At 46.4% G+C, this 19,984-nt stretch overlaps 2 protein-coding genes across 6 annotated transcripts in view; one reads left to right on the forward strand and one right to left on the reverse strand.

Annotated features, from left to right (window-relative positions):
* Positions 1–1,187, reverse strand: part of POLR2B (RNA polymerase II subunit B) — a 53,882-nt gene extending 52,695 nt beyond the window's left edge. Inside the window, exon 1 of one of the 5 annotated variants that reach the window (XM_063603806.1) lies at positions 905–1,187. The gene's annotated coding sequence lies outside the window, so the exon portion shown is untranslated. Of the gene's footprint in view, positions 1–441; positions 812–904 lie in introns of those variants that run through there. The other 4 variants (XM_055111519.1, XM_034958757.2, XM_055111518.2 and 1 more) reach the window with 4 other exon arrangements.
* On the forward strand, positions 779–18,939 carry NOA1 (nitric oxide associated 1). The gene is made up of 7 exons (XM_003806497.5): positions 779–2,029; positions 4,468–4,632; positions 5,136–5,341; positions 9,982–10,113; positions 11,768–11,884; positions 12,957–13,077; positions 13,799–18,939. Exons 1-7 carry the CDS (start codon positions 886–888, stop codon positions 14,008–14,010), a joined length of 2,097 nt encoding a protein of 698 aa, XP_003806545.2. The 5' UTR covers positions 779–885; the 3' UTR covers positions 14,011–18,939.
* The last annotated feature ends 1,045 nt before the right edge of the window (positions 18,940–19,984 follow it).

The raw sequence follows: 19,984 nt of genomic DNA on the forward strand, positions 1-19,984 counted from the left end.
TCACTGCAACCTCCGTCTCCCGGGTTCAAGCGATTCTCCTGCCTCGGCCTCCCAAATAGCTGGGATTACAGGCAAGGGCCACCACGCCCGGGTAATTTTTGTATTTTTAGTAGAGACGGGGTTTCACCACGTTGGCCAGGCTGGTCTCGAACTGCTGACCTCAGGTGATCCGCCCGCCTCGGCCTCCCAAAGTGCTGGGATTACAGGCGTGAGCCACGCGCCCGGCCGGAAGCTCCTTTTTGTTTTTGTTTTGTTTTTTTGAGACAGGCTCGCTCTGTCGCCCAGGCTGGAGTGCAGTGGCGCGATTTCGGCTCACTGCAACCTCCGCCTCCCGCGTTCAAGCCATTCTCCTGCCTCAGCCTCCCGAGTAGCTGGGACTACAGGCGCCCGCCACCACGCCTGGCTAATTTTTTGTATTTTTAGTAGAGATGGGGGTTTCACCGTGTAAGCCAGGATGGTCTCGATCGCCTGACCTCATGATCCGCCCGCCTCGGCCTCCCAAAGTGCTGGGATTACAGGCGTGAGCCACCGCGCCCGGCCCCGGAAGCTCCTTTTTAAGTGTGACTTATTAAGGGCGGCTTGTGCTAGCAGTGAGGCGTTAAGCCTGAAAGTGAAAAAACCCGTAACACTCACTGCTCTTTTCTGCCCACCTAGCTCAGTCCTCCAGTGCCTTTGCCATAGCTTTAAGTAGGTTCTCGGTCTCAGAGCTTAAATCGCGAGAACTCACGGGATTAGACGCAAAACCAACCAGGACAGCTCCCAAGTACCCACGCGCTTTCGTCTCGGGTCAAATGCGCGCCTCGGACCCTAGTGCGCGTGCGCGCCTCGGACCCTAGTGCGCGTGCGCGCTTGTGGCTCCGCCCCTTTGCCTGGAGCTACTTCCTCATGCTGCCCGCTCGCCTACCGTTCAGGCTGCTGAGCCTTTTCCTTCGTGGATCCGCTCCCACGGCAGCGCGCCATGGCCTCCGGGAGCCGCTCCTGGAGAGGAGGTGCGCTGCCGCCTCCTCCTTCCAGCACTCATCGAGTCTGGGACGCGAGCTTCCTTATGACCCCGTGGACACGGAGGGCTTTGGAGAAGGTGGTGACATGCAGGAGCGTTTTCTGTTCCCGGAGTACATCCTGGAGCCGGAGCCGGAACCCACCCGCGAAAAGCAGCTGCAGGAGCTCCAGCAACAGCAGGAGGAGGAGGAGCGACAGAGGCAGCAGCGGCGGGAGGAGCGGCGACAGCAAAACCTACGGGCCAGGTCCCGGGAGCACCCAGTCGTGGGGCACCCGGACCCGGCATTGCCGCCCAGCGGCGTGAACTGCTCGGGCTGCGGGGCAGAGCTGCACTGCCAGGACCCCGGCGTGCCCGGCTACCTGCCCCGAGAGAAGTTCCTCCGCACGGCGGAGGCAGACGGCGGGCTGGCACGGACCGTGTGCCAGCGCTGCTGGCTGCTGTCGCACCACCGGCGCGCTCTACGCCTGCAGGTGAGCCGCGAGCAGTACCTGGAGCTGGTGAGCGCCGCGTTGCGGCGGCCCGGGCCCTCCCTGGTGCTCTACATGGTGGACCTGCTGGACCTGCCCGACGCCCTGCTGCCCGACTTGCCCGCGCTGGTGGGCCCCAAGCAGCTGATCGTGCTGGGAAACAAAGTGGACCTCCTGCCCCAGGATGCTCCTGGCTACCGGCAGAGGCTGCGGGAGCGACTGTGGGAGGACTGTGCCCGCGCCGGGCTCCTGCTGGCCCCTGGCCACCAAGGGCCACAGCGCCCCGTCAAGGAGGAGCCACAGGACGGGGAGAATCCGAATCCGCCGAACTGGTCCCGCACGGTGGTCAGGGACGTGCGGCTGATCAGCGCCAAGACCGGCTATGGAGTGGAAGAGTTGATCTCTGCCCTTCAGCGCTCCTGGCGCTACCGTGGGGACGTCTACTTAGTGGGCGCCACCAACGCCGGCAAATCCACTCTCTTTAACACGCTCCTGGAGTCCGATTACTGCACTGCCAAGGGCTCCGAGGCCATCGACAGAGCCACCATCTCCCCTTGGCCAGGTGAGTTTTAGGAGGCTCGCCCTCTTCGTTTCCTGGCAAGGTGGACGTCTGGTCCTGGCCGAGGCACCGAGTACATCCTCCCTTAATGTCCACTACGGGCTACCTGTACCCTTCCCTTTACAAATTCTCTCCCCACTCTGGTCACACCTCTCTTCTGTGTCAGCTTACTGCTAGGGAAAATTGAGGATGTGTTGTAGTAATTTTCTAATGGAAGTGTTTATGGAGCACGTCTCTGTTCCCAGTCACTAAGCACTGGAGATAGACCAGGGAACAAAGCAAAGTTCCTGTTCTGGAGATTTGCTTTGTAACTTCTTTGTATATTGTTCCAGAAAGTGTGCGTCCTTTTTACTGTCTGAACCTAATGAACTTTGTGTTTTGTTTGTTTTGTTTTGGAGACAGAGTCTCACTCTGTTGCCCAGGCTGGAGTGCAGTGGCGTGATCTCGGCTCACTGCAACCTCCGCCTCCCGGGTTCAAGTGATTCTCCTGCCTCAGCCTCCCGAGTAGCTGGGATTCGAGGCATGCGCCACCACACCAAGCTAATTTTTGTGTTTGTTTTGTTTTGTTTTTTTAAACGGAGTCTTGTCTTGCTCTGTCGCCCAGGCTAGAGTGCAGTGGCTCACTGTAACCTCCACCTCCCGGGTTCCAGTGATTCTCCTCCCTCAGCCTCCTGAGTAGCTGGGATTACAGGCGCACGCCACTATGCCCAGCTAATTTTTATATTTTTAGTAGAGACGGGGTTTCACTATGTTGGTCAGGCTGGTCTCAAACCCCTGACCTCGTGATCCGCCCGCCTCAGCATCCCAAAGTGCAGGGATTACAGGTGTGAGCCACCGCGCCTGGCCTAATTTTTGTATTTTTAGTAGAGATGGGGTTTCACCATGTTGGCCAGGCTGGTCTGGAACTCCTGGCCTCAGGTGATCTGCCCACCTTGGCCTCCCAAAGCGCTGGGATTACAGGCAAGCACCACCATGCCCAGCTAATTTTTGTATCTTTGGTAGAGACAGGGTTTCACCTGTTGGCCAAGCAGGTCTCCAACTCCTGACCTCACATGATCTGCCCACCTCGTCCTCCCAAAGTGCTGGGGTTACAGGTGTGAGCCACTGCTCCCGGCCCATTAGTGCAATTTGATGTGTGGCTTTGCCGGGCTCAGTGGCTCACATCTGTAATTCTAGCACTTTGGGAGGCCAAGGTGGGCAGATTGCTTGAGCTCAGGAGTTCAGGACCAGCCTGGGCAACATGGTGAAACCCTGTCTCTACTAAAAATACAAAAATTAGTCAGGCTGGTGGTGCGTGCCTGTAGTCCCAGCTACTCAGGAGGTTGAGGTGGGAGAATCACCTGAGCCTGGAAGGTTGAGGTGGCAGTGAGCCCTAATTGGGCCACTGTACTCCAATCCAGCCTGGACAACAGAGACCCAAAAAAACAGAAGTATCAGTCCTGTGACTTTAAGAAACTTCTGTGGCCAGGTGCAGTGGGTCACACCTGTAATCCGATCACTTTGGGAGGCCAAGGTGGGTAGATCACCTGAGGTCAGGAGTTCCAGACCAGACCTGCCCACATGGCGAAACTCCCGTGTCTACTAAAAATACAAAACTTAGCCGGGTGTGGTAGCTGGTGCCTGTAATCCCAGCTACTCAGGAGGCTGAGGGCGAAGAATCGCTTGAACCTGGGAGGCTGAGCCAAGATCGCACCACTGCACTCCAGCCTGGGCAACAGAGCAAGACGCTGTCTCAAAAACAAGAAAGAAAGAAACAAACTTCTGTAATTAGAAAATGAGTCCTTCTATGGTTTAATTTTTTTTTTTTTTTTTGAGACAGAGGCTCACTCTGTCGCCCAGGTTGGAGTGCAGTGGTGCGATCTCGCCTCACGGCAACCCTCACCTCCCAGGTTCAAGCGATTCTCCTGCCTCAGCCTCCCAAATAGCTGGACTACAAGTGTGCACCACCACACCCAGCTAATTTTTTCTATTTTTAGTAGAGACAGGGTTTCACCATGTTGGCAAGGCAGGTCTCGAACTCCTGACCTCAAGTGATCCACCCGCCTGGGCCTCCCAAAGTGCTGGGATTACAGGTGTGAGCCACTACACTCAGCCAGGTTTAAATTTAAGTTGACAAAACTGACTGCCCCATTTGTTCCCTTGAAACCAAAGTTTCATTTAGTAAGCTGCCCTTTTCTGTCTTGCACTTTGAATTTTACAGAAAAATTACTTTTATACTGAATGGTAATGTGATAAAAATGGAAAGAAATCGGGCCTACAGATTTTGGATTCCAATTCTGGTTTCCCCTGTGAGCTAATCTCTTAACCTATTTCCTCATTTGTAAAGTGGCAGTAATTTTATATTTTATTACAGTAACCAACACAGTGTAGAGCCTCAAAAATGTTCATTTTCTTCCCCCTTATTCCCTTTTCTAAAGATGTATTTATTCTGTGTATTTCAGGTACTACATTAAACCTTCTGAAGTTTCCTATTTGCAACCCAACTCCTTACAGAATGTTTAAAAGGCATCAAAGACTTAAAAAAGATTCAACTCAAGCTGAAGAAGATCTTAGTGAGCAAGAACAAAATCAGCTTAATGTCCTCAAAAAGCATGGTTATGTCGTAGGTAAGCATCCTCTATGGGAAAACCCTCGTTGGTACTATGCTAAAATTCTTTGTTAAGCAACCTGAAATACAGCTGTCCGAGGCTAGCCAGTTTTTGTGGGGAGAGACTGCCTTCCTTATTCTGCAACAAAGAGGCCCTTTAGCGATAAGGCTACTGTTTGGAAACCCAGAGCAGTACAGGTAGTAAAAGTTTTTACTCCATGCAGCAGCTTTAGATTAGGTTGTCTGTCTTTCCTTGGTATGTCTTTTCAGCCTTTCTTTAAAACAGTCTGATTTCCACACACCCTCGCCCCCGCCACTCCATGTACACAGCCAGCCACACGCTTGATTATTGCAAGAGTTGACTCTCACTGCTTTTTGGAAAAAAAAAAAGCAAAAGTATCATTATGGTCTCACTTCCCTATACTGTAATCTTAGTAACTTGTTTGAGGGAAACATAAAAATTATGTCTGGAGTTAAAAGTATTAAAGGAGTGACTAATAACCTTACTATAACTTGTTCTAGGAAGAGTTGGAAGGACATTCTTGTATTCAGAAGAACAGAAGGATAACATTCCCTTTGAGTTTGATGCTGATTCACTTGCCTTTGACATGGAAAATGACCCTGTTATGGGTACACACAAATCCACCAAACAAGTAGAATTGACTGCACAAGATGTGAAAGATGCCCACTGGTTTTATGACACCCCTGGAATTACAAAAGAAAATTGTGTATGTATTTGGTTTCTTTTAGAAACATTTACTTTCTTTTTCTTTTTTAATGGGTTTATATTGCCTGCTGCCCAGATACAGCCAATTTATCAAGACAGGGGAATTGCAATAGAGAAAGAGTGTAATGCATGTAGAGCCAGCTAAACGGGAAACTGGAGTTTTATTACTAGTCATATCAGCCTCAGAAACATTTACTTTCAATTGCACAAGTACTGCTGTCTTAATTGGCAGAAAACAGGAAAAGAAGTATACTTCCATTTTAGACTCAGTTCTGATTCATTCATGAAAGCTGTTTAGGGGTGAATCTGTATGCCATCAAGTTATGTGTTCCATTTGATAGACTTCATTGCTGACAACCAACTTATTTTATCATTGTGATTGTTACCTTGGTTAGGGAAATGTTTACAGAAGCCTAGGTTTTGAGGTTGGAAAAACACATAAATATCACTGGAGTCCAACTCCCTAGTCCCTGCTTGAATTACCTCTGTAACATATCCATCAAGGGGTCCTCCATCTTGAACTGAAAGGAGTGACTCACCAAAGCTGAAACTGTCATGTCACCTTCCAAGGTAACTCATTTGGGTCTTTGACCTTCTCTTTGTATTGAGTGTACTGAGCTGAATAGTCTCCCTGTAACATGTATCCATTGTTCCCCAAAGCCATCTGGGACTAAGGTAATACCTATTTCCCTTGCCAGACTGAAATATTTTAAAATGTAACGTCCCATCTCTTCTTCACCTATCCCTCCCTTTTCTTCTCTTTCATTACTTCATCCAGCAAACGTTGAGCATTCACTGTGCTCACAATCTGGATTATTTGTCTTCATTTCCTACAGCTGTGCTGTAGGAAACAGGCTATTTATTGGCCCAGGCCTCTTCAGAATGTTTTCTATGTTTGTTCTTAAAGTGTGACACTGAGAACTCAGTGCTCTCAGGTGAGCATGATTTAGAATAGCATTAACTCCGACCGGGTGCAGTGGCTCACGCCTGTAATCCCAGCACTTTGGGAGGCCCAGACAGGCAGATCACAAGGGCAGGAGATCGAGACCATCTGGGCTAACACGGTGAAACCCTGTCTGTACTAAAAATACAAAAAATTAGCCAGGAGGTAGTGGGCGCCTGTAGTCCCAGCTACTCGGGAGGCTGAGGCAGGAGAATGGTGTGAACCCGGGAGGCAGAGCTTGCAGTGAGCTGAGATCGTGCCACTGCACTCCAGTCTGGGTGACAGAGCAAGACTCTGTCTCAAAAAAAAAAAAAAAGAATAGCATTAACTCCACCTGTCTTGTCCCTATGCCTCTCTTTTATCCAATTGCTCATGGACAACTTTGGGCCTCATAGGTAACTTTGACTTTGTCTTGTTAAATTCAGCCTATATCTTACTCTGTTAAATATTCATTCAATCTCATTACTTTTTATATTTGCAGTTTGGATCTTCATTCAGATCATTGATTGACTGAAATGTGCATCCAGGATACAGCCTCACAACAGATTCATTAATCATTTCCTTCAAATCTGGTTACTGACCAGTTTCCGATTTTTCTAATTATCTCTGTATCTCCCTACAAAACCACATTGGTTTCTTAGGTACTTTTCTTGGCCTCATCAGGAACACTTATAGTTACATTCTCAGAATTGTATTCTATTTGGTGTCCCCTGTCATTGAATCATACACACCTTTTAAATTTTATTGCTCTCCTGGAATAATTGCTCATGCCATCTTTTCTTCCTTAGCAGTCCAAAAGTTCAGAACTGCTTTCTAATAATATTCTGTCACTTTAGCTTAATGAACTAATTCTTCCCCCACCATACATTTTTTTTTTTTTTTTTTTTTTTTTTTTTTTGAGACGGAGTCTGACTCTCTTGCCCAGGCTGGAGTGCAGTGGCGCAATGATCTTGGCTCACTGCAACCTCTGCCGCCTGGGTTCAAGCGATTGTCCTGCCTCAGCCTCTCGAGTAGCTGGTATTAGAGGCATGTGCCACCACACCCGGCTACTTTTTGTATTTTTAATAGAGACAGGGTTTCGCCATGTTGGCCAGGCTGGTCTCAAACCCCTCACCTCAGGTGATCCACCCACTTCAGCCTCCCAAAGAGCTAGGATTATGGATGGGAGCCACTACGCCCAGACTAATTCTTCCCTTTCAGATGCTATTAGATCAGGCATAGCAGTTACTTCAGTCATATATCCTCTATTAAATAGTTGTGTCAGAAAGGCAAGAATTTGCAAAATACTCTAGACAGCAGAATGAGAACCCCAAATTTTTAGATATAAACGTCTGTCAGCACTGGTAGTTTGCTTCTCTGTTAGTTTACAGATAAACTTATTTGATGTCTTAAACCAGGGTTTCCCAGACTGAACCAAGGATCTCTGTTGTGAAATGAAAGTATTAAGACTCAGGCTGTGCACAGTGCCTCACACCTGTAGTCCCAGCACTTTGGGAGGCCGAGGTGGGAGGATTGCTTGAGCCCAGGAGTTTGAGACCAGCCTGGGCAACATGCCAAAACTGTGTCTCTACTAAAAATACAAAAAATTAGCTGGGCATGGTGGTACATGCCTGTAATCCCAGCTATTGAGGAGGCTGAGGCACAAGAATCACTTGATACACTTATTGGGAGGCAGAGGTTGCAGTGAGCCGAGATCATGCCACTGCAGCCCAGCCTGGGCAACAGAGTGAAACCCTGTCTCAACAAAAAAGAGAGACAAGGTTTCCCCTGTTGCCCAGGCTGGAATGCAGTGGCATGATCAAGTAACTTCAAAGTCCTGGGCTCAACCAATTCTCCCACTTCAGCCTCCCAAGTAGCTAGGGCCACAGGTACATACCACCATGCCCAACTAATTGTTTAGTTTTTGTAGAGACAGGACCTCGCTATGTTGCCCAGTCTGGTCTAGGCTGGAGTGCAGTGGTGGAATCTTGGCCCACTGTAACTTCTGCCTCCCTGGCTCAAGCAATCCTCCACCTCAGCCTCCGGGGTAGCTGGGAACTACAGACACACGCCACCCCAGCTAATTTTTGTATTTTTCATAGAGGTGAGGTTTTGCCGTGTTGCCCAGACTGGTCTCAAACTCCTGAGCTCAGCTGGGCACAACGGTGCATACCTGTAATCCCAGCACTTTGGAAGACCAAGGTAAGTGGATCACTTGAGGTCAGGAGTTCGAGACCAGCCTGGCCAACATGACAAAACCCCGTCTCTACTAAAAATACCAAAAAAATTAGCCAAGCATGGTAGCGCACGTCTGTAATCTCAGCTACTTGGGAGACTGAGACAGGAGAATTGCTTGAACCCGGGAGGCAGAAGTTGCAGTGAGCCAAGATCACACCATTGCACTCCAGCCTGGGTGACAGAGCAAGACTCTGTCTCAAAAAAGGAAAAAAACTCCTGAGCTCAAGTGATCTGCCTGCCGCTGCCTCTGAAAGTCCTGGGATTACAGGCATGAGCCACCATGGCTGACCTGCAAATGGCTTTTAATGTGCCTTTTCAAACACAAATAATGAAGAAAACTATTTGCAGCCCCCTTATTATTTTCTTGTGAGCCGCTATGTATCATTTCTATTTTTTATTTTCTTGTTATTCTCTTTTTTTCCTTTGAGACGGAGTCTTGCTCTATGGCCCAGGCTGGAGGGCAGTGGTGCAATCTCGGCTCACCACAATCTCCGCCTCCCGGATTCAAGTGATTCTCCTGCCTCAGCCTCCCGAGTAGCTGGGATTACAGGTGCACGCCACCACGCCCGGCTAATTTTGTATTTTTAATAGAGATGGGCTTTCTCCATGTTGGTCAGGCTGGTCTGGAACTCCTGACCTCAGGTGATCTGCCCGCCTTAGCCTCCCAAAGTGCTGGGATTACAGGCGTGAGCCACCGTGCCCAGCCTCTTGTTAAGAAAGAAGTTTACAAGTTTTGTGTCCAATTTGTACCTTCTTTATTCTTTTTTAACCAGATTTTGATTCCTTAAATCTTTGCAGAATCTTGTACTTCTGTCTTTCCTTTTCTATTTTTCTCTAGTCTCTCTAGGAACTTGTCATCCTTAGAAGGGATTTATTATAAATCATAGGGATAAATTATAAATCCTCTGTGTTATAAGCATAGGGGATTTATAACTTTTTCTCATTCTCTGCTGAATATTTGGGAGAAATAAGGAAATTGAAGACCAGAATTTAGAAAGTGGTTCTTCAGCCACTTTACTTGCTCCTAGAATGGGGTGACCATTTTGCATTTAATGCATGCATACTTACCACTAGGACATAAGGTCACGTATACCATTACTTTAAGCGGAAATTGCTACTGCCCACAAGCCTTGATAAGGAGAGCATATATTTTCTATCTTGGTATTGAATCAACATGTTTTCAGGTTCACATTAATTTTGACATTTAGGGAATGCTGCTGACATAGGAAAGTCTCATACACCTATAAAGTTATTTTGCCATTACTGTAGATTAAGTTGTAAAACAAGGGTAGAGCCATCAGATTGAAATTAATTTAGACAGGAAGAATCTATATAAATTTGATGCGTAGCAAACTCTGACATAATTTGGTTTATTTTGAAGTCTGGCATATTTTTCATCACTTTTTATTTTACGGGTAAATCATAATATATCATACCTTCAATAAAAGTATTTTCTAAAAAATCTGCCATTTGCTTCACAGATTTTAAATCTTCTAACAGAAAAAGAAGTAAATACTGTTTTGCCAACACAGTCCATTGTTCCAAGAACTTTTGTGCTTAAACCAGGAATGGTTCTGTTTTTGGGTGCTATAGGCCGCATAGATTTCCTGCAGGTAAGAAAAGTCTGTACTATTAAAAAATGATTTTAAAATATTGGGATTCACTTTAAGGAAGCAGATGTATGAACAAGACTGACAAAATGTTGATAACTAAGCCATGATTGTATAGGGTTTAATTTGTTTTTATGTTTAAAAATTTCTGTAATAAAAACTTGGGGATGGCTAGGCACAGTGGCTCACACCTGTAATTCCAGCACTGTGGGAGGCTGAGGCAGGCTGATCACTTGAGGCCAGGAGATCAAGACCAGCCTGGTCAACATGGTGAAACCCCATCTCTACTAAAAATACAAAAATTAGCTGGGCGTGGTGGCACACACTGGTAATCCCAGCTACTAGAGAGGCTGAGGCAGGAAGATCACTTAAACCTGGGAGGCGGAGGCTGCAGTGAGCTGAAATTGCACCACTGCACTCCAGCCTGGGTGACGGGGCGAGACTCCATATCAAAAAAAAAAAAAAAAAAAACTTGGGGAAAAGAAATGCCCTACTCCCTCATCCCCCCAAAAAAGTGCTAGGTCTTGAAAACTTATGTTTTCAATTGAGTACCCCACACAGCTTGGCATTTAAGACAAGATACTATCCCTATTCTATGGGATAGAGTCAAACCTATGGGATAAAGTCAAACCTTTAGGTACAGGGTTATAGGCGTTAAATTAATTCCACACTTTGTATCCCATGATATGTGTGTTTTTATGCATACACGTTTTTGTTTGGTATTCGTTTATATAGCATCTAGGGATTTTGGAGTGTCTATAGAATTGCTCTCCATTTTGCTAAAGTGAAGAGAAAAAGGAAAATGAAACATGGATATAGATATGTCCAACAACACAGTACAACTGTGTGCCATTACTATAGCACATTTCTTGGGTTTTGTGTTTGCTCATACTTTGTTAGAAATTTTGCCTTACACACTTAGAACCCTTATATATTTCATTTTGGGAGGTTGTTGGTTTTTTGCTTTTGGGGCTGGTTTTTTGTTTTTTTGTTTTTTTGGTTTTTTTTTTTGAAACAGCATCTCTCTCTGTTGCCCAGACTGGAGTGCAGTGGTACAGTCACGGCTCACTGTGGCCTCAACCTCCTGGGCTCCAATGATCATCCCACCCCAGCCCCGCAAGTAGTCGGGACTACAGGCACACATCACCACACCCAGCTAATTTTTGTATTTTTTATAGAGACAGGGTTTTGCCATGTTTCCCAGGCTGGTCTCAAACTTGAGCTCAAGGGATTCACCCACCTCGGCCTTCCAAAATGCTGGGATTATAGGCATGAGCCACCACACCAGGCTTGCACCCTTATATATTTCATCAGAACACATAAAATGTTAATATTTTAAACCAAACTTTACACAGAGACAATTAAAGCAGATAGTATTTCCTTTTAATTTTTAATAATAGACGTTTTTTCAAAAATAGTATTGGGTCTGTCAAAGAAGTCATAGTTTCACATGAATTGCTGAAATGCACTGCTTCAGTATTGTGCCCCTGTTCTTAGTAATAATTTGATTTACAGCTACTGCCGTACCAGTACTTATAAAGGGAGTCTGATTGGGTTTTTGTTTTTTGGTTTGTTTTTTTTTTTTAGTTGATTGTACCTTGAATATGCAGGTTTTCCAAGTTTTTCACCAGGTCAAATAACTTCTTCCTTTCTTAAGGGAAATCAGTCAGCTTGGTTTACAGTCGTGGCTTCCAACATCCTCCCTGTGCATATCACCTCCTTGGACAGGGCAGACGCTCTGTATCAGAAGCATGCAGGTCATACGTTACTCCAGGTAAGGCAACACGCCTTGATTGCATGGTTATGGTTAGTATACACTGGGATGGTCCCATGGCTCTGTTAAGAAAGCCTTTGTTGTACAGAACTGTTATACAATATCTTGAGCTAGCTTTCCCTCACCTCATTCTCTTTGAGAATTCTGGCTATAAAGCAAAATTGCTCTATATAGACTGATCCTAGAATAGCCACACAGCTATTTTTTTCTCTAGACTACACTGTCCAATTTGGTAGCCATTAGCCCACATGTGGCTAAGTTTAAATATATTAGTGACAATTAAAATTTGCTCAATGGCCAGGTGTGGTGGCTCACACCTGTAATCCCAGCACTTTGGGAGGCCGAGGTGGGCAGATCACCTTGAGGTCAGGAGTTTGAGACCAGCCTGGCTAACATGGTGAAACCCTGTTTCTACTAAAAATACAAAAAAATTAGCCTGGTATGGTGGTGCGCGCCTGTAATCCCAGTTACTCGGGAGGCTGAGGCAAGAGAATCACTTGAGCCTTGGAGGCGGAGGTTGCAGTGAGCTGATATCGTGCCATTACACTCCAGCTTGGGCAGCAAGAGCAAAACTCCATCTCAAAAAAAAAAAAAATTACTCAATTACTTCTAATCGTGGAAACACCTGTAAACATAAAAGCTAAATCTTATCCATTATATATGGACCCTTAACTCATAAAGACCAGGCATTAATCTTGATGGCCACACCTATAAGAACTAAGGTACTTAGAAGGACCGTGCCTTAATTGCCCAACATTAATCTATGTGAGGCCCTGTGGAGGATTCTAAAAACAGTGTCAGTGAAGCACAATTCTCCTGTCCAGAGGCTGCTGCCAGGTGCTTGCCCAATGTGTGGCCCAGAGCCCTGAGATTTGTAAGCTTCATCCCATCACAGAGTTCCCTTGCTTTTCATTTGACCCCAGAAGTGATTGCAAGTTCTTTTCAACAGTTGAATATTTGAAAGGATTTTATTCTTGATCCCTGTACAGAATTATCTTGACAGTGATTTGCTTAATGTTAGAGTTCCAAGAAGTTTAATTTGAACTTGTAAATATCTTTATTTCATTGGAAGATTCCAATGGGTGGAAAAGAACGAATGGCAGGATTTCCTCCTCTTGTTGCTGAAGACATTATGTTAAAAGAAGGACTGGGGGCATCTGAAGCAGTGGCAGACATCAAGTTTTCCTCTGCAGGTAATTTTATGCCAAGCACTTTTTAAAAAGTGAATAAAAGGGCAGGCACGGTGGCTCACACCTGTAATCCCAGCACTTTGTGAGGCCGAGGCGGGCAGATCACCTGAGGTCGGGAGTTTGAGACCCTGTCTCTACTAAAAATACAAAATTAGCCGGGCATGGTGGCGCATGCCTGTAATTCCAGCTACTCAGGAGGCTGAGGCAGGAGAATCGCTTGAACCCAGGAGGTGGAGGTTGCGGTGAGCCTAGATCATGCCATTGCACTCCAGCCTGGGCAACAAGAGCCAAACTCCATCTCAAAAAAAAAAAACAAAAAGTGAATAAAGCAGCCTTACCGACAATTTTTTTTATAGAAAAGTGCCTTAACTGATGAAAGCTGATTATTTTAAGGTGTACATACTAGTTTATTCATAAAATACAACCTATTCTGAAAATAAATTTGTACTTTGCACAAACGCATTGTATGCTTTTTTAAAACTAAGGTGTGTCCACCTGTGCCCCCAGCTTCTCAGGACGCCGAGGTAGGACGATCGCTTGAGCCCAGGAACTTGAGTTCAGCCTGGGTAACATAGCAAGACGCAGTTTCTTAAAAAAGAATAAAATAATAAGAGAGTGAAAGAGAGTGACAGCGTTCTCTGATATTCCATTTTCAGCTTTGGTGTGGTATTTTTAATAAGATGATTGCTAACAGCCTTTTGTGTTGTGTCACATGCCTGCATAGGTTGGGTTTCAGTAACACCTAATTTTAAGGACAGACTGCATCTCCGAGGCTATACACCTGAAGGAACAGTTTTGACCGTCCGGCCCCCTCTCTTGCCATATATTGTTAACATCAAAGGACAGCGCATCAAGAAAAGTGTGGCCTATAAAACCAAGAAGCCTCCTTCCCTTATGTACAACGTGAGGAAGAAGAAAGGAAAGATAAATGTATGAGACCGACCTTGTTCACTCCAGATATTAACTGTATTGAACACAACAAAATACATTGAAATTGTATTAAACATATAATGCATAAAGCTCCCATTCTTACCCTTTTTTTCTTTTTTCTTTTTTTTTTTTTTTTCTTTTTTTTTTTGAGACTGAGCCCTGCTCTGTTGCCCAGGTTGGAGTGCAGTGGCACGATCTTGGCTCACTGTAACCTCTACCTCCCAGGTTCAAGCAATCCTCCTGCCTCAGCCCCCCAGTAGCTGGGATTACAGGCATGCGCCACTATGCCCAGCTAAGTTTTGTATTTTTAGTAGAGATGGGGTTTCACCATGTTAGCCAGGCTGGTCTCGAACTCCTGACCTCAGGTGATCCATCCGCCTCAGCCTCCCAAAGTGCTGGGAATACAGGCGTGAGCCACCGCGGCCAGCCTCACCCTTTTCAAAGCTCTTAACAGTTAACTTTTTTAAACTATTCAAGACTTATGTTCATAATGTATTCAGCTTATAAAAAGTTTTTTTTTGTATATGTATATGGTATGTATCTGTGACCCACATATATATAAAATTGGAAGCCTGCTATATTCAAGTTTCTCCCACTACTGTTGTTTCTTTTTTTTTTTTTTTTTTTTTTTGAGACAGGGTATTGCTCTGTCACCCAGGCTGAAGTACAGTGGTGCAATCTCGGCTCACTGCAAATTCCACCTCCTGGATTCAAGCGATTCTCGTGCCTCAGCTTCCTGAGTAGCTAGGATAACAGGTATGCGCCACCACCCCTGGCTAATTTTTGTATTTTTAGTAGAGACAAGGTCTCACCGTGTTGTCCACCCACCTGGGTCTCCCAAAGTTCTGGGATTACAGGCGTGAGCCACCATGCCCCGCCCCACTACTGTTTTTTATATTGAGACCAGATGTCATTTCTCTTATTTGGAGTTAGCAGTCAATATATGAAAAAATGGCAGGAAAATTAATTTCTCCAAAATTCCTTGGCTTAAATAAGATAGAAGTGAGTAGGTGGCTCTGCTCCAAGGATCCAGCTGGTGGAACATTCCATGGCCATCTGTAGGTCTAAGGTGGCTGCCCAAGTTGTCATCCTTTTCCAGCAAGGGTAAAAAGGGGGAAAGTATGGAGAGCAAGCAACTTCCCTATTTAAAAGAAGGGAAGAAAAGCTGGATGTTGCACACATCAGTTTACACAGTCCACAGGTCAAGTCACATGGCCACACCCACCCATAAGGAAGCTGGGAAATGGAGGAGGAAATGGGAACGATTTGGGGTTTTTATTAAGGAAAAATGGGGAGAATGGATACTAGAGAACAAGTAGAAACTTACCTTACACAATTTGACAATGCCTGAAAATCTTAGATAAAAAAGGATTCAAGGCCAGATGTAGTGGCTCACACCTGTAATCCCAGCACTTTGGGAAGCCAAGGCAGGAGAATCGCTTGAGGCCAGGAGTTCAAGATCAGCCTGGTCAACATAGTGAGACCCCATCTCTATTATATTTTTTTAATAAAAATGAATTGTAGGCTGGGCACAGTGGCTCAACGCCTGTAATCCCAGCACTCTGGGAGGCCAAGTCAAGTGGATCACCTGAGGTCAGGAGTTAGAGACTAGCCTGGACAACATGGTGAAACCCTGTCTCTACTAAAAACACAAAAATTAGCCAGGCATGGTGGGCACCTGTAATCCCAGCTACTCGGGAGGCTGAGGCAGGAGAATTGCACGAACCCAGGAGACGGAAGTTGCAGTGAGCCGAGATCACACCACTGCACTCCAGCCTGGGCAACAAGAGCAAAACTTCATCCCAAAAAAACTAAATAAATAAAGATTTTTAAAAAGCTATGTATTTCTAGCAACTGAGGTCTATTCTGCAACTGAGAGGACACTTTAACCATTTTATTTACATTTCATCTTTATATGACTGAATAACATTACATCAATCAGAAGTCTTTATTGGCCAGGCACAGTGGCTCATGCCTGTAATCCCAACATTTTGGGATGCCAAGGCAGGAGGATTGCTTGAGTTTAGGAGTTCAAGACCAGCCTGGGCAACACAGCAAGACCTCATCTCTACTAAAACCCAAAAAAATTAGCCGGGTGTGGCGCTGTGTGCCTGTAATCTCAGCTACTGGAGAGGCTGAGTCAGGAGGATCACTTGAGCCTGGGATATGGAGGCTGCAGTGAGCTATGATCACATTACTGCACTCCAGCCTGGGCAACAGAGCGAGACCCTATCTAAAAAAAGGAAAAAAGAAAAAGTCTACACCTTTTGTTTTTCCTAGCTGAGTAAGTAGTACCACAGCTGTGTCATGAAGAATTGGCAAGTCAAGTCCCAGATCCTAATGTTGAAATAAATGCTGGTAAGATAAGCTAGGCTGAAACGCAGTTAGAGCCATGAAATTCCTGAGAGGACCATGTTCTGTCCCAACATATGGGAGCCCCCATGTATTTCACACTCTCCTGTCTTCTCCCCACTCCTCAGTCCTCTTCTAAGTCCTCTTAGATTAAATATAATGGAGAATTTTTTAAGATGCAACTTGTTGTAGACCTTTCATAGTGTTTCAAAGTGAGTACTACTGGTATCTTGGGCAAGGTGGTTCTTTATATATAAAACTGCATTTCAGCCGGGCGCGGTGGCTCACGCCTGTAATCCCAGCACTTTGGAAGGCCGAGGCGGGCGGATCATGAGATCAGGAGATTGAGACCATCCTGGCCAACAAGGTGAAACCCCGTCTCTACTAAAAATACAAAAATTAGCTGACTGCGCTGGCGCGTGCCTGTAGTCCCAACTACTCCGGAGACTGGGGCAGGAAAATCCCTGGAACCTGGTAGGCGGAAGCTGCAGTGAGCCAAGATCGCGCCACTGCAGTCCAGCCTGGGCAACAGAGCAAGACTCCGTCTCAAAAAAAAACAAAAAAACTGCATTTCATTATGTCTGGTATCTCTCATCCCAGACACTAAATGCAGTAGCAACTCCCTCTGCCGTCAGTCCTGGTGACAACTGGAAAGTGCCCCCAACATCATATTACCTCTAGAGGGCGGCAGCTTCCCAAATGGAGAAAATTGATTGGCAGTTGATTTCTAGTTTTTATTTTGGAGGGAATGAAATACCATTTATTTTATAAGTTAAAATTGTGTCTGGGTGCGGTGGCTCACACCTGTAATCCAACACTTTGGGAGGCCAAGGTGGGTGGATCACCTGAGGTCGGGAGTTCGAGAGCAGCCTGACCAACATGGAGAAACCCCATCTCTACTAAAAAAAAAAAATACAAAATTAGCCAGGTGTGGTGGCACATGCCTGTAATCCCAGCTACTTGGGAGGCTGAGGCAGGAGAATCGCTTGAACCCGGGAGGCAGAGGTTGCGGTGAGCTAAGACCGTGCCATTGCACTCCAGCCTGGGCAACAAGAGCAAAACTCCATCTCAAAAAAAAAAAAAAAAAATTGTGGTCATTATATTTCTATCTATGGTTGAAAACAGGAGTTCACAGTTCAGAGCTTAGGCCAGGATATTTAGGTAGAATTAAAACAAAAAACAGGCAGGAAAGAAAGCCAGCAAAGGGTGAACTGGGCCTTTGTGGAGAAACAATCTAAAAACTGACTACTATCACCCTGACAACTTAAGAAAATGTATTTCAGAAAACAGGGCTCACACCCATAATCCAAACACTTTGGGAGGCCAAGGCAGGAGGATCCCTTGAAGCCAGGCATTCAAGACCAGCCCTGGCAACATAGTTAAGACCCTGGCTCTACAAAAAAAAAATTTTAATTTAGCCGGGCATGGTGACACACACCTGTAGTCTCAGCTATTCAGGAGGCTGAGGTGGGAAGATCCCTTGAGCCTGGGAGGTTGAGGCTGCAGTAAGCCATGATTGCACCACTGCACTCCAGCCTGGGTGACAGAGCAAGACTCCATCTCAAAAAAAAAAAAAAGCAGGAAAGAAAGCCAGCAAAGAGTGAGAAAGATGCTCTATGCCTAGAATTAGTTGAGGACTTCTACTGGGATCTGGTATTAATTTATTCCATATTGTACCTCCGATTTAATGCAGCCTAGGATCACTGCTAGGATCAAGTGTTTCCTAATAGATTTTCCTTTAAGAAAGTTCCATTACTGTATTGGTGCAGTAGTGCATTGCTTAGCAACAGGGATGTGTTCTAAGAAATGCATCATTAGGCGATTTCATCTTTGGACAAACATCATAAAGTGTATTTACACAAACCTAGATGGTATAGCCTACTCTACACCTAGGCTGTATGGTATAGCCTATGGCTCCTAGGCTACAAACCTGTACAACATGTTGCTGTACTGAATTCTGTAGGCAATTGTAACACAAATCATTAGGCAATAGGTATTTTCTGACTCCATTATAATTTTACCAGACTACGGCTGTATATGTGGCCCATTGCTGACCAAGAAGTCATTATGCGATACATGACTGTACTTCTTTATCCATTAATCTGAATATAAAGACATCTTTTGAATCAGTAGTCACTTACACTGTGACAGGGTACAAGAATTAGTGGGCTCTTCTGGCCAGGAATGGGAGGAGAAATTAATGGCAAAGTACCAACTCCTCACTTCCACAGATCACAGAGGTGGTTAGGGGTTGCTAGAAAACAATGAAGCAAGTTTATTCTAGATTGTTTACCTGGCTCTGCAGCATTGTGGTGTTGAGCATGTCACCTCTTTTGTATTCATGACACCCAAAAGAAGTAAAATAAATTCCATCAAAGTACTTTTTTACTTTTATGTGATATTAGGTTCAAAGTTTTATTTTAAAAAGTTACACGTGGACAAACCATATCATATGACTTTTATTATGTTGAAGTATGTTTCCTCTATACCCAGTTTTTTTGAGGGTTGTTATCACTAATGAATGTTGAACTTTTTCAAATGCTTTTACAGCATCAATTAAAATGATCATATCATTTTCTTCAATCCTTCATTCTGTTGATATGAAGTATCACATTGCTCTCCCTCTCCCTCTCCCTCTCTTTCCACGGTCTCCCTCTCCCTCTCTTTCCACGGTCTCCCTCTCCCTCTCTTTCCACGGTCTCCCTCTCCCTCTCTTTCCACGGTCTCCCTCTGATGCTGAGCCAAAGCTGGACGGTACTGCTGCCATCTCGGCTCACTGCAACCTCCCTGCCTGATTCTCCTGCCTCAGCCTGCCGAGCGCGCGCCGCCACGCCTGACTGGTTTTCGTATTTTTTTGGTGGAGACGGGGTTTCGCTGTGTTGGCCGGGCTGGTCTCCAGCTCCTAACCACGAGTGATCCGCCAGCCTCAGCCTCCCGAGGTGCCAGGATTGCAGACGGAGTCTGGTTCACTCAGTGCTCAATGGTGCCCAGGCTGGAGTGCAGTGGCGTGATCTCGGCTCGCTACAACCTCCACCTCCCAGCAGCCTGCCTTGGCCTCCCAAAGTGCCGAGATTGCAGCCTCTGCCCAGCCACCACCCCGTCTGGGAAGTGAGGAGCGTCTCTGCCCGGCTGCCCATCGTCTGGGATGTGAGGAGCCCCTCTGCCTGGCTGCCCGGTCTGGAAAGTGAGGAGCGTCTCTGCCCGGCCGCCATCTCATCTAGGAAGTGAGGAGCGCCTCTTCCCGGCCGCCATCCCATCTGGGAAGTGAGGAGCATCTCTGCCCGGCCGCCCATCGTCTGAGATGTGGGGAGCACCTCTGCCCTGCCGCCCCATCCGGGATGTGAGGAGCGTCTCTGCCGGGCCGCCCCGTCTGAGAAGTGAGGAGACCCTCTGCCTGGCAACCGCCCCGTCTGAGAAGTGAGGAGCCCCTCCGCCTGGCAGCCGCCCCATCTGAGAAGTGAGGAGCCCCTCCGCCCAGCAGCCACCCCGTCTGGGAAGTGAGGAGCGTCTCCTCCCGGCAGCCACCTCGTCCGGGAGGGAGGTGGGGGGTCAGCCCCACGCCCGGCCAGCCGCCCCGTCCGGGAGGTGAGGGGCGCCTCTGCCCGGCCGCCCCTACTGGGAAGTGAGG

The sequence above is a fragment of the Pan paniscus genome, chromosome 3 (genome assembly GCF_029289425.2).
Source record: "Pan paniscus chromosome 3, NHGRI_mPanPan1-v2.0_pri, whole genome shotgun sequence".
NCBI classification, from domain to species: domain Eukaryota; kingdom Metazoa; phylum Chordata; class Mammalia; order Primates; family Hominidae; genus Pan; species Pan paniscus.

Coding starts and splice junctions, on each gene's coding strand:
- NOA1 (XM_003806497.5), top strand. CDS start 886: ATGCTGCCCGCTCGCCTACCGTTCAGGCTGCTGAGCCTTTTCCTTCGT. Junction 4,633..5,135: donor AAAGCATGGTTATGTCGTAG/GTAAGCATCCTC, acceptor AACTTGTTCTAG/GAAGAGTTGGAAGGACATTC. Junction 11,885..12,956: donor CAGGTCATACGTTACTCCAG/GTAAGGCAACAC, acceptor TTTCATTGGAAG/ATTCCAATGGGTGGAAAAGA.